Source organism: Paralichthys olivaceus, chromosome 11 (assembly GCF_024713975.1).
Source record: "Paralichthys olivaceus isolate ysfri-2021 chromosome 11, ASM2471397v2, whole genome shotgun sequence".
In the NCBI taxonomy this organism is placed as follows: domain Eukaryota; kingdom Metazoa; phylum Chordata; class Actinopteri; order Pleuronectiformes; family Paralichthyidae; genus Paralichthys; species Paralichthys olivaceus.
This window is the reverse complement of record NC_091103.1, coordinates 13,529,075-13,542,900: the sequence shown is the minus strand read 5'-3', so window position 1 is coordinate 13,542,900 and position 13,826 is coordinate 13,529,075. Positions and strand designations below refer to the sequence as shown.

Sequence of the window (13,826 nt, the reverse complement as noted above, 5' to 3'; positions counted from 1 at the left end):
AGGGCAACACTTCTATGGTTTCCAGACAGATACAAAGGTCGGACTGTAGTACGAGACTCTGAGGCGTTATCAGCACAGTTTGGCATGTCGTCCAGCGAGACTGATGAGATTAAAGAAGATAGTGGAACGGCATCAAAGAGGCAGAGCGTCGAGTGACGTCAAAGATCTTCATACTTTTGTTAATGAGACAACGAAACAGTCACACAGAGTCCTGAGGTCAAAGTTATTTTATTAGCATCTGCTCTATGCTTTAGTTGTAGGTCACATCAGTAATGGTACTTGTGGGTTGAGACCGAATATTGATATATAAAAATTTCAATTGCCTGCATGGTTTCCCAAAGCTGAGTCTTCATCATTCATCTCTGTGAAGACTTTGTGCCTTAATGTTCGCCACACATTTCTCTTTGAAACCAGAGGAGGAGGACGAGCCTGAAACAATTGTCATATTTTTCTTCAGCACTGCAGCAGCCAGCCTTCTGCTCTGACAGGGTTAAAGAATGATTCATGGAGAAGAAATACCCAGAGCTATAGCTGGAGCTATAGCAACCCTAACCCTCATGCAGATTGTCTATCATTTAAATTTAATTGACCGAAGATTTATTACCATGACATTTTGTTGGAGAAACATGTTGCTAAAGTGTTGGCATAAACAGAAGAAAGTAAATAATGCACGCAACCAAAACAAACAAAAAAGAACGACATGCAGCATGTGGTATAAAGGAAGTGGTTACTAATGACAGGAATGAAGTAAGAAATGATCTTAATCGGAATGACAAACTGAACACATTCAGAGTCTATGTGAAAACTAAGAAAAATATTTTTACATCTTAATGACAGTGGTATATATTTTCCTTACTGTGCTGCAAGACTTTACAACTCTTAAACAGGAAGGAAAAGGCTTGAAATTAATTGTTTATGAACTTATTCGCAGATGGGAAACAAAGAAAAGTTATGACAATGATCCAAAGAACACACAATAATCTAAACATTATTAATAGATTCAAAAAAGGTTTGGGGTCCTGACAGTGAAGACCCTGTTACCTTTAATCTTCAGAATATTTAACAGAACCTTATAATCTTTGCAGAAGCTAGAAGGTGGATTTTAATATGATTTTAAAAAGAGTCTTTGTTTTCTACGCACTGGAAGGGGGTAAGATATTTAACTTGCATGTGTGTGTCTGTGGGTAAACTCTCAGATTACAGTTTTTCAGCTATAAATCTACACTCTCTGGAATAGCTGAATTTTGAAATCGCCCTCCTGCAGCCATAAAACAACAGTTTTACAGGAAGCTGTCAGAAAAGAAAAACATGAAAATATTTGCCTCTTTCTCCTTTCGCTCTTTTAGGCTCCCTCTCTCCACCATTCTTTTTCCACAAGCAGAAATCTCTTTATTATAGCAGCTTTTCTCTGCTAATAATATCAACTTAAACCTGTAATAAGGCAATGTCATACAAAAAACCTTAAATGTTCATTCTATTATATGTGTTCTACATGTGTTTCTGTATAAATTCAGTTCTCATTCGTTTCCAGGGATGTTTTCGACCTGTCATCTCATGTGAAGGGCAGTTTGTAAACTTTACTACGTACACTCCCGAGCTCATTTCCTGGCAGCCTGAGCTGCAGCCTCGAGCCTCTCAGAACATTTTGTTTCATTTTCCGACTGCGGCTTCCCGTCTTATCCCTCCCCGCTCATTCTTCTCTAACTCTCGACCTAGAGGAAGAGCACTGGTGTTCTGGAAAAATGGGAAAGGAAATGGAGGAGGAGGAGGAAAGTCAGCTGTGTCTGCTCATTCTACTCTACTCTGTAACAACACAGTGTTGCCCAATACTAAAGGGTTTGGTGATAAGACATATTAAAACCACTCCTCCGATACAGTGCAGGTCATGATTTCCTGTAACTTGGATTGCCTAAAGTCTTTCCTGGCAGTACACAGACACAACTACACAACAATACATCAACTGTCCTCTGCTAATTCTGAACTCATGCAACATGCTAGAGGAAGATATTTTCAAATTAGTACTGATCAATACTTATTCATGTTATTTTTTGGGGGGGTTCAATTTTGTTAACTTGGTCACAATGGTCCTAGTGTGTTGCACTACGTGCTTCGCTGCACTCACTTTCTATATAATTTTGTTTGTTCTCTCCTTGTCCCTGTGGACGAGGTTTGTTTTTTTGGGTGTTGTCAGCAGCACTGAAAACTCTGGCTGCGCTCTTCCAGGTTTTGGCAAGAGAACGCCATGATTAAACTGTACCAAAAATATCACCCGGAAAAGTCTGCAGCGTTCTCTCTGTGGCTCTGTGTGGCCCTCGGCGCACACGGGATGAAACCTGAACTGCGAACACAGGGGCAGTCCGCTGTATTTGTGGTGGAATCACAGTGGATACATGCAGCCGCAGGGCCAGAGTGGCAGGAAAGCACCTCTACGCTGATTGAGTCATAATGCACCGAAGGACGTGGATATCGCCTGACACACACTTTGGTGACCTTGAAGTACAAGAGAACCTGCGGCGAAAACACACACACAAACACACACACAGGTCACATGCTGATAAAGCATGCATTTACTCAGCCAGTATGCTGAGGTTTTGAAAGATTGCTCTGTATTTAAACATATTTACAAAAACTAAGTCAGACTGTAATGACTATTTACTACCATTATTAACATATTTGCAGTTAGATAAATGGAAACAATGTTTTATCCAAGTGATAGAGACGCAGCCCCTGTCAAAGCCAAAAAGCTCATAGCATTACTTCAGTTTATTTGTACTATTTTATCAAGTTCAAAGAGTAAAATTACTTTATTTGTGTAACCAATGTTTTTACTTCAAAACAATCTTTCTGCATCACCAAGATGACCTCTGGAAAACATATAATCTGATCAGCCACAGCCTTAAAACTCTTTAAAAACCGGTGACTTATTTCAGTGTTCAATAAATGATGAATCCAGATGTTTGTCCGATTATTTATTTGTAGTAAATATGGTCAGATATTTCACTTAATCATAACAGAAACAAACGTTTGACCAAAACGTACAGATATAATAAAAACTAATTCTTCATTAAAATGTCTAAAAACGACCCATGTTATATATTTTGTTGACTTGTGTACTTACATTATCCAAAATGTTCAATCCCAGTTTTATTCAAGGTAACAAGATGTTTTTACCTGTGGCTCTGTGCTGTAACTTCCGGGTCAAACGTTATATGCTGAGCGTGAATACAATTCCCTTTAATAAATAACCTCATCTGTGAACATGATTTAAGTCGCCCCAAGTAGATTTTCATCATCAGTGGTGGTAAAGACCACTCCCATGATCCCACGCTGCTTCTCGACCTCATCAAACTAGGTCTTTTGTTGTTGTTTTGATTCAAAGGGCTAAAGCGGCTGAGGTTACATATTATAAATTTAACCCTGAGCTAATTTAGTGCTACAACACAAAATGGTACATGAGCGATGATTCATAATTGACATTTGTTGCAAAAATGCTTGAAAAGCTTCGTCTCAAGAAAACACAGATCATGTTCTCACACTCGACAAGAATCTCACCAGTGTTTCCTCTGTTTGTCTCTTACCCTCTGTTTTGAAATCTCCAGTTTGACAGCAAAGGCAAATCTGCTGCATCATCATCAACAGAGCTGTTAGACCTGTATTTAAGACAGAGGTTTCAATGCATTTCGGAGCGTCTGCAGACCAGTAGATCAAACCAGGATCCTTCATGCTCAGTGTGAAGGACTGTGGCATAAAGATGAAGTGAGATCTTTTTTTTTGTGCCCGCATCTGTTAAGTTCCTGTTTGTTCCTGTGGGGGGGAAAATTTGTTTGGGATGTGGATGAGAAATGTATAACTCTCCAGAGAAAACACCATGTAGAATAGAAACACATGTGAAACACACTCACAGACACTCACACACACACACACACACGTACACACACATTCCAGATTTTACTTTGTTACAAGAAACCACCACGTCTGACTCCCCTGAGGCAAAAATGCTGATAAACAACTTTTCAGTTCTTAGCTTGAAAGCACAAGCATCAACTGAAATGCCATCCTACAGTCACAGTAAGGATTTAACGGAATATGAATTATTTCCATTTTTATTTGAACATCTGTCTTTTGACAGAGTTTGGCCCACAGCAGAAATTCCTCCAAAACCACACATCTGCGTTCATAGAGGAAGCAAGATGTTATTTCCTCATATTAAGGGCTTTGGAAAAAAAGAAAGAATAAAGTCTATTTGGACTAAAAATGTCTATGAAAATGAAATGGAAATGATTATGGGAGCATTCAGTAGGTGCTACAAGTCCATAACAGGCATGAATCACTGCAGATTTTCTTAAACTCATAAAAAACAAAATGAAGTGAGCACTTTTTTTGCAGCTTTTTCATATTTGTTTATATTCTTGAGTTTAGCTGCATCACGCCTGATCAAGCCTTGAGGGTTAACCCTGCAGAAACAAGTCGAACCAGTCCAGCGTCATGCCACAGGCTACACCTCAGTGCTGAGTACATCTTTAACCCTCTCACTGTGGAAAATTCTGAGCTTACTGTAAAACTGAAGGTGATGTCTGCCAAGATTTTTATATATACCTATATTCAATCTATATAATCACAATGTACTGGTTAGATTCAGTCTTGTTTCCTTTTTATTCATTCCTTCAGATCTTCCCCTGATGCATCTGTTCTTCTGTGTGAAGCGAGAACTCAAATTTCACCTGATGGCTTTATCCATAGTGGTGTGTGATAGAAAAAGTGTTGTATATAGAAGTGCTGTATGAATGTATAGAGCACACACAAAATATTCAGACCAGTCATCAGCCCTCACTTTGACCTGCCAGATTACTGGTAGTGGAGTTCATGCACACAACGTATGGATTGATGTAAACAGAGCTACGGGCAGTCGTTGCAACATGTGGGGGATTTCTCAAAGTTCCTAAACTGCCATCACAGGGAAAAAAGTGAACATGTGAAAATTATTATTAATTTTATAATGTTATGTATCTAGCTCTCATACTACTATTATTATTGACGTACGCAATACTAAATTGTGTAAATGTATGTGTTGGATTGTTGTTTCTACCATTTCTGGGTGCCAGGACAACATAGTTAACACTTCATTTCAGTCAAATAAAGTAATAGTCTGGCCTTAACTCCTCTGTAGAAGTAGAGTTACCCTCATGGTAAAGTGTTTGCACGGTCACTGTAGTGCAGTGGGCGCAGTGCATGGGTCTAAAGTCCACATCTACCGGCAAATATCCTACACAGAAACAACCTTATCTGTTACATGACATATATGTGATAACGGTGGAGACACTGTGTACCTGCTGCTCCATAGACTGTATCTGGAGAGTCAGGTACTTTCCCTCGAACCCACCTCCCAATCAGAAACCTCTCGCTCACTTTCTCTCCTCCCTCTTCATCCTCCACGAACATCCCTCCATCCCTTCATTCTCTCTCTATCCTGACGAATCGCCTGGTAAACTCGGTCGCACGAGCAGCCGCCAGGTTCATCACATGTTAAATCTGCTACAGGGCCGCTGCTAAGTAACTGCTGAGCCTGTAGCTGCTTATGTGTGCAATGTTTGGCCTGTCACCATAGCAATGTTATGGGAGGGTGAGGTTAAATATTTGCAAAGTATCACTTATTAGAGGCACAGGCTGGTCAAGCTATAGTGACCAGGGCCTTTATAGGGGAAACTGGGCCAAGGATAGAGGGATCACAGGAAATGAAAAATAAAAGGCGAGAGATGATCGATTCTTTCACTTTAAATATATAAGCACAAGCTACCAAATCTTTTATATGCCTTTTATTACCATTATCATCACAGTCGTCAGCATAATTTTTTGTTTCAGCGAAATGGAAACCTGGGCAGTGTCCGGTGTTGACCTCACCTGGCTGGCATCATGAGCCACATGATCGTGACTTGGCAGTTTGCAGCCATCCAGGATGAGTCAGAGAAAAGTTCCCCAGGTTCCCTCTGAGTGGTAATGACCACAGCTCGTGTTTTCTCTTCAGAGAGGAAATCCTGAGGAATGAAAATAAACCAGGCTCAATAAAAACAATGTCTTTTCAGCATTGTTCCAAAAGTTCTGTATGCATAAGGAGAACTGCTGAAGCTTTCGATTGTTTTGAACAGTAGGACCACCTACCTTTCATAATTTATTGTATATCTCCATACATAATAAAGAATAACATATGGATGTTATTCTACACTTAAATATTCTATCAAGCTCAGGGTGGGATGTAATGAACTTAGAGAAAGCTGTATTTGAGGTACCTTACTTTTCAGATTCAATTAATTCATGTGTAAATACAGTAATTTTACTCAACTACATTTATTTGGAAACTAGATTTAGTTCTTATTCAGAATTTACACCAAAAACATATGATCAAGTTCTAAAATACGACCCGTTCATGAACTTTAGTTATAATCTCATTTACAATATAAGATCATCTGTTACCACATTAAATACATTCTTCTGATTATATGTCTGTATGTTTAACTAGGATTTTGACTGTACGAGTAAATGATAAAAATATTTTACCACTGATCAGAACCATCAGTAACATTGGAATGATTTAGTTCAAAATAAAAGTGTTGCTTGATGTTGATTCTAGATTGTTTTATCCTCTGGGGAAGCAACATTTAAGACATTTATGAGACCTAAAAGTAGCTCCTGGGACTGTCTGTATGTTGTCGACCACGGATGCAGTCTGCTGATGCTGTTCAATGTAATGACGACGCTAAAGTTGATAAACACAGACCTATATCAGTTAATGATCCATCTATACAGCCTGGTCACATTACACAGTTGCAGGGCACAGAACGCACATTGAGGATGTGGGATATTTTCTGTGTGACCTTCTCTCTGTCTTAAATGTTTTACAGTAAAAACACTAAATGAATTCACTTTATTCAAGAGGAAAATTTGTCAAAAATGTTTAAAGTTAATGTTTGGTTTTGGGTTGATTTTGAAAGGAATACAGTTTGTAGAAAAAAAACGGAGTTCTTCAGCTGTTGCACGAATGTAGTTTGGATATTTCTAAACTCACGACCTATGACCTCCATATCTCAAATTATAGATTTTCCCATAGTATACGCATACCTCACACATAACTCATGTGATCAAGCCCAAACATGTTAGGAACCTACATTTCACACTTTAATGTCTTCTGAAAAACCCATTGGAAAACTTGGCATAGAGCACCCACGCCACCGTCATCAGGAATGCTTCTTTACTCGCGTGTGTGTGTGTGTGTGTGTGTGTGTGTGTGTGTGTGTGTGTGTGTGTGTGTGTGTGTGTGTGCCCCTCCCTGTTAAGGGAGACTTTCCATGCAGCTGAGGCAAGAGAGAGAGCAGAAACAAGTAGAGCAAGGTAACCAAAACACACACAGACACACTCAAACACACAAACATACTACAAACACGCATCACTATCATTTGCTTCCACTGCCTCATAGCCAGTTTGGGTAAAATCTCATGCAACATTGAAATAAATTTTCCATTGTATCTAACAGTGTCAGAGTTATATTACAAAGATAATGTTTATTTAACTCACTAATTAAAAGATGAGCAATGAGTTTGGCTTTAGGCACAGACTAGTGGGTGTGATTTTCACTGGAAGTGGCTTATAGTGTAATAAGGAAATATTCAGAGTGTTGTTGAGATAAAACATCAAGTGTGTAATACGGATCAAATAATAATAATAAATGGATCAAATAAAAATGAGGATGGTCCTTTTTTTGAGCTTCACACACTTGAACCATAAGATCATATAAAAACATTAATTCAGTATGAGTAAACTCACGGCTGTTATTTTACCAGTGAGACTCTTACACATGTATAGAGAGGAACGATGTGGTTAAATGGGAGGACTTGAATTTCTTGAAGCAGAAGTGGGAACTTAGTACATTTACAATATCTACTTATATATAATGGATTTTATTTTAATATTGTATTGCTTCTATCAGATGACAGCTGTAGATACTTTTTAAAATATAAGATTACATTATAAATAGACATATAAATATATGAAGATGGTAGTCACGTGTAACATTGAAATACTTATTAATTCATCAATAATTAAAATTGATTACCACAATGACAATACTATACTACTACAACTCCTACTGCTACTTATTTCAGAACAGTGTTTACTAAGTGAAAAGTTTGTGTAATTCTAAAATTACATTTTGAAATACTGCTTACAATTAAAGGTAAAAAAAAAGAATAATAATTAAAAATAAAAATCGTCTGTATATCAGTTTCTTCAAGTCTCAGACTATATCAAATTCCAAGGACCTAAAGCAGAATTTCATACCTACATTTTAGTTTGATAAAGGACATTTAGTTTAACTTGACATAACACACATTTAGGATTCTTGATGTTTCTTGTGGTGGCAACCCTCCGTTTACCATTAATCACAGGTTGGTTATTATCGTTGCAGTGAATTTTTTATGATTGCAAAACATTTGTGCAGCATGCACTGTCATTGCCAGGACTTCACATGACTCATGTGAGTGGGTGACACATGAAAATAATCTACTCACCCGATATGCTTTTTCAGCACAAATGCCTTTATCTCAGAGAAAACACAGAAACTGATACGTATGTTAACATCAGACAATGTAGGCTACTTGATTTATTACATTATTGACTCTAACTTTCTTTTAATTGATCTTTTTTTTTATCTTTCCGCTTTGTCAAGTGCCTTATTTAATTATTGAATCATAAGCTGATGTTTTGGTCAAATAAGAACGTGTTGGTGTCATAGGTCTGATCAAATGATAAAGCTATAATACTATATATATATATAATTAATCTAATGTAGACACAGTGAAAACAGCCCTTATCAAGTGTGTATATACAGTACTTACCAAAACACACAGGATCAGATAACACATCCTCACACACTAACTGTGTTACTGTATGATATGTTCTTTTGGGAGTTATCTGACATTTGAAGATGGAGATTGACTCATTTCTATTGCTGGTCCTGAAGTTAAAAAAGAGAAAAATAGTGTAAATGTTCCATAATCACATTTTTTTTTAAATATGTGACAGTATCAGATAAATCATTTAGAAATGAGTAGCAAGTGAAGACACTAGACAGAACAAAGTATTAGATTTAAAGTATTAAGTTAGATCACAACATGTCCATATACATATGAATAAAAGATACATGTAAAAATATGTACATTCTAGTGTACAAATAGCTAATTGAGACTCTTTTGTTCAGGTTCATTTTGTTTGGACTGTTTCGCCTTGTTGCTTATTTCATAGTAACGTGAAACCCAAGGGTTTCGGCCTTCCAATCTTCAATACCTCTGTTGATGAGTGGAAGCCCTAAAAATCCATGTCATTGCTCTGTATTAGAGCTCTCAGTGTTAAACCACAGAAACCAAAGGAAAAAAAGGAAAAAAGTAGCTGCATATGTTCTGGGAAAAAACTACAACCAAAAGATAAGGTACAGTAACTAATCTGCTCTCTGTGGGTTAAAAACACTGTGATTTCTAACACTTCCTGTAAACCCACCATTAGTCACAGTGTGTATACTGTAAATAAATGGCTGTCCACATTGCTCTACTTCTGCTGCTGCGGCTCCACTTCTGTAGGATGTTGAACAATGGGGCCCAAACAAACCATGATAACTTGAGCTGGGATGAGTTGTCACTCTCTGCCAGATGGAACTGATGCACATTTATCTATGAGACCATTTATATACCATCCTAACCCCAATTCATTGCTATTTTACAGTGGTATTATCCTTCACACTCTTATTAGTTTCATGTTTTACTAACTGGCTTTTAATTCCATCTTGTTTTCCACTAATTAACATTTTTTATCTTAATTGTATGTCCTCATGTCCTCTATGTAAATTGATTGTTGTTCATTGACTGTTATTATTGTGTATTTCCTGTTTCCTGTTTCAACATTAAAACAGATCAAAACGTATTTATGTGGTCAAATATTTAATCAATTCAACTATATATGTTTTATTGTAATCCTAACCTTGCTTTTTAAACATGTTATTGAAAAGTGCTATATAAAGTCCTATCATACATGTGACTGTATGTCATTGTATGTAACTGCAACTGCCAAATACAGACACTGACATCGGTCCACTCTCCACTTGACTACTTGCTCTAACACAATACTGCCATGTTTACAGTGTATACGTACAATTCTAACAGTGTAATACCTTCAGTCTCAAACCCCTAGGTGGAATCATTTATCTGGATTTAATGTCTGTGTTTTTAAGGAATATTTATAGGATATTATTTATCAGAATACTTCCATCTATCTATCTGTCTATCTGTCTATCTATCTGTCTAAATAAATAAATACAGTTTATAATAATAATAATTATCATTATATTACAAAGTAATGCAGTACATCCTCAAATGGAGAGAGCACTTAGGTCCTTTGTTTTAGACAAATAAAACTGAAACTTTTCACCCAGCTGGCTAAAAATACACACTCCTTTTTCTTTTCTCTGCTGTCGCTTTAGGACCCGCCCCTCTCTGAGCTCACCGTGAAACCTGAGGCAGGGGGCGGGTCATCCGGGAACATAGCGAATGGAAACTCCTCCCTGGGAAGGTTCACTGTCTGTATAAAAACCCGCCGGAGCGATCAGAGACACAACTTTTGTCTGGACACAGGTATCGAACATTGAACCCGTGGATCAGAGCTGAAACATTCGTCTCCTCTTTCTTCTTCTTCCTTCTGCCAAAGAGGTACAGCATGTCCGAAATGCTCGACGACATCTTCACGAAGGTGAGACCAGAGTTTGAGAGTTTTTCTTTTTTGTTGTGGAAAGTAAAATGGAGCTGGAGCGGGTTAGAGCTCTGTGCCTCCCGCCCTGAACTGTTTTTCTTGCTGTTGTTTGTTTACCTCTGCTCCTTGTATTCCTGTAATCTGACAGGGAAACTGTTTTTAAACTTCCTTAACTCTCAGAGGATTTCCTTTTTAGTGTGAAAAATATACAGATAAGGGAGGAACATTCTTCTGTTCGAATAAATGTGAATATTTTTGAAGAATAATCTATGACATAAATAGTTCTAAATACAGTGATCAAAAAATTACAACTGTTAAACTGTGTTATAATATAGTTTGTTTTATATAAGTGTGGATGTTTGGATCGTAACAGTTTGAATCCTCTTCTACAGAACTTCCTGAACTTGACCCTGGACGATGCCTTACTCGCCAAACAGACTCAACACAAAGTCCCAGGGCAGAGTCGCCTGAAGCGTTCGCCCTCCCTCTTCAACCCCCCTTCCACTCCCGAGTCCTCCAACCACAGCTTGAGCACCGAGCACGTCAACGGGGATGACAGCGGCAGCTCTCTCTGGTCTTCCAACATCTGGGGCCAGGCCCCCATCTCCAAACCGAAGCAGCCAACCTTCAGGCCCGACCGCTCCATGAGCTTGACGGAGTCCAGCAGCAGCCTGCTCTCCTCGTTCGGACAGCTGAAGAACCTGGAGGCTTTTCCCTTGGGTCCTGCGACGAATGTGGCACCCCCGCCGGGCTTCCCTCCCTCATCTTCCTTCTTAGCCCAAATCCAACCAACGCTGTCCTCTAACCGTTACAAGACTGAATTGTGCCGCGGCTTCCAGGAGACTGGCAGCTGCAAGTATGGCAGTAAGTGCCAGTTTGCCCACGGTGAGGAAGAGCTCAGAGGACTTCACCGCCACCCTAAGTACAAGACCGAGCCGTGCAGAACCTTCTACAACTTTGGTTATTGCCCCTACGGCTCACGTTGCCACTTCATCCATGAGGAGAAAATCAGTGGAGGTCCATTACCCTCCAAATTCTCAAACCAGCAACAGCCAAATCCCACAGCTCCCACTGGTCAGAATCCACGCCACCAGATCCGCCAGAGTGTCAGTTTTGCTGGTTTTCTGGGGGCTTCACGCAGCTCATCTCCTCCATCATTCCCTTCATCCTTCAACGATCTTAACCTGGGCTTCAGCCGGGCTCACTCTGTTTCTCCACCTCCCGCTGAACTCCCAGTGTTTGCCGACTCCCCTGCAATGGGAGCAGCATTCCAGTTTGGCAACCATCAGACCCGAGCCAGCGCCGGAGACATCCACAACATTCCTCTCATCCAGGAGCCAAAAGCGTCTCGCTGTGTGTGTGGCCATGGGAATAACTTTAACAGCAACAACAGCAGACTGTTTAGCAACATGGAGGCAGACGGGCACCACCAGGACAGCAGCATGCTGTTTCCTGGCTCTGGAGGCCACGGCGCTTTCGTGAAGTCAGCTGGACTCCAGCGTTTCTCCTCTGAGGACTCCCTGGAGGACAGCTACAGCAGCTCCAGCGGAGGCTCCAGCGGTGGCTCCAGTGGAACCGAGTCCCCGACGTTTGATGGGTCAGCCACCAAGAGGCTCACTGTGTTCGAACGCCTGTCCCTGTCTGACTAAGAGGATGCGAAGGGAAACAACAGAAGATAACTGTCTGGACTTTCTTCAGAACCAGATCTGATCAGGACAAGTCAGCTTTAGATGACACAATAACACTTAAAACGTCTTAATTTATCTTTGTAAAAATGGACAAGCTACAAATACTGAGATTAGTACCCAAATGTTATCAGACTCTATTTTTATACTTCAAAAAATATTATGTAGCCTATCAGACCTTTGTATGTGGTCTTCCATAAGAGCTAACTCCTCTGCAGGTCCGGACAGCACCAGTAAATAGTCTGGTTTGTAAATTGTTGATTAATTCCAGTGCCTTAATGATAATATTTGCTCTCAGTGCCACGAACAGTATGTTTGATTCTGTAGCCTTAATCAGTGAGACCTGACGTGTGTCATTGATCCCATTTTTATCTGTGAAATGCACTTTACAGCTGATTCAAATGGGAGAAACTTTCAAATCTCCCAGTAGCATTCAACCAAAGCTTCATACTTCACTCTGCCTGTGTGTATGTCTGTGTGTGTGTGTGTGTGTGTGTGTGTGTCTGTGTATATGCATGCGAGGGTGTGTGTAACCATTTGTCTGAATCTGCCTGGGGTGCACCAGTAAATAAGTGTCAGAATGCTTAAAGATCAAAATGGTAAAATGAACGTCAGTGAGTTTAGAGTTAAATATTATTATTTTTATTAGATTTCCTTCTGTAAAACGTTCTGTTGGCTAATTTGTACGCTGCACCCCGTCCCCCTGTTTGTTTGAAAACCTGGTTCAGGGACTTTTAACACCACAGTATTCCTTTTGGTTATTGGTTGCCTTGTGTTGTTTAACTTAAAAACTAATATATTTATTATGATATTTATTTGTGTTTTACGAATAAAAAAAAATGTATTTTGTACTTTATTTATGGAGAAATCTTTCAAGGTCTGTGAATTACCAATGTGAGCGGGAAAAAAAGAGAATCTTATATTTTTAATTGCCTGAAAGGGACAAAAATAAAATCTGAATGTATAAAGAAATGAAACTGACTCATTTGTTTTTTTCTGTGAGAATTTGATATGCCCTCATTTTGCCTTCCAGAAAAAATAGGCCACAAAGATAATACATTTTTTTATAAATTGCATCTGCGCATGAATAGTGAAGGATTTTACTCACCCAGGGAAAGTATTGGGAAAAATAAGGTTATAGACTTTGCCTTGAATGCGGCATGTTATCAATGCTGACATACAATTAAATGACACGTTATAAGCAGTAAGTGGTTTTAAGACTCGACCATTTTCAAGCTACATTTTTTTTTTGAGGTAGAATCCAACAGTAATCTCTAATCTTTAATAAAATGAATTATTTGAGATTGTTTTAACCAACATGAAGGTTGTAGATCAATTCAAGACATTTCAAGACAG

General features: G+C 39.0%; 1 protein-coding gene and 1 long non-coding RNA gene across 2 annotated transcripts; one reads left to right on the top strand and one right to left on the bottom strand.

Moving 5' to 3' along the window:
* Window positions 1–211: 211 nt before the first annotated feature.
* Window positions 212–3,759, bottom strand: LOC138412009 (uncharacterized). Its single transcript, XR_011244523.1, has 2 exons — window positions 3,579–3,759; window positions 212–2,508 (listed from the first exon to the last, which is right to left on the bottom strand). It is a non-coding gene; the product is annotated as an uncharacterized lncRNA (long non-coding RNA).
* A 6,860-nt stretch (window positions 3,760–10,619) lies between these two features.
* On the top strand, window positions 10,620–13,442 carry LOC109630376 (mRNA decay activator protein ZFP36L1). Its single transcript, XM_020088556.2, has 2 exons — window positions 10,620–10,785; window positions 11,178–13,442. Exons 1-2 carry the CDS (start codon window positions 10,753–10,755, stop codon window positions 12,432–12,434), a joined length of 1,290 nt encoding a protein of 429 aa, XP_019944115.1. The 5' UTR covers window positions 10,620–10,752; the 3' UTR covers window positions 12,435–13,442.
* Window positions 13,443–13,826: the final 384 nt, after the last annotated feature.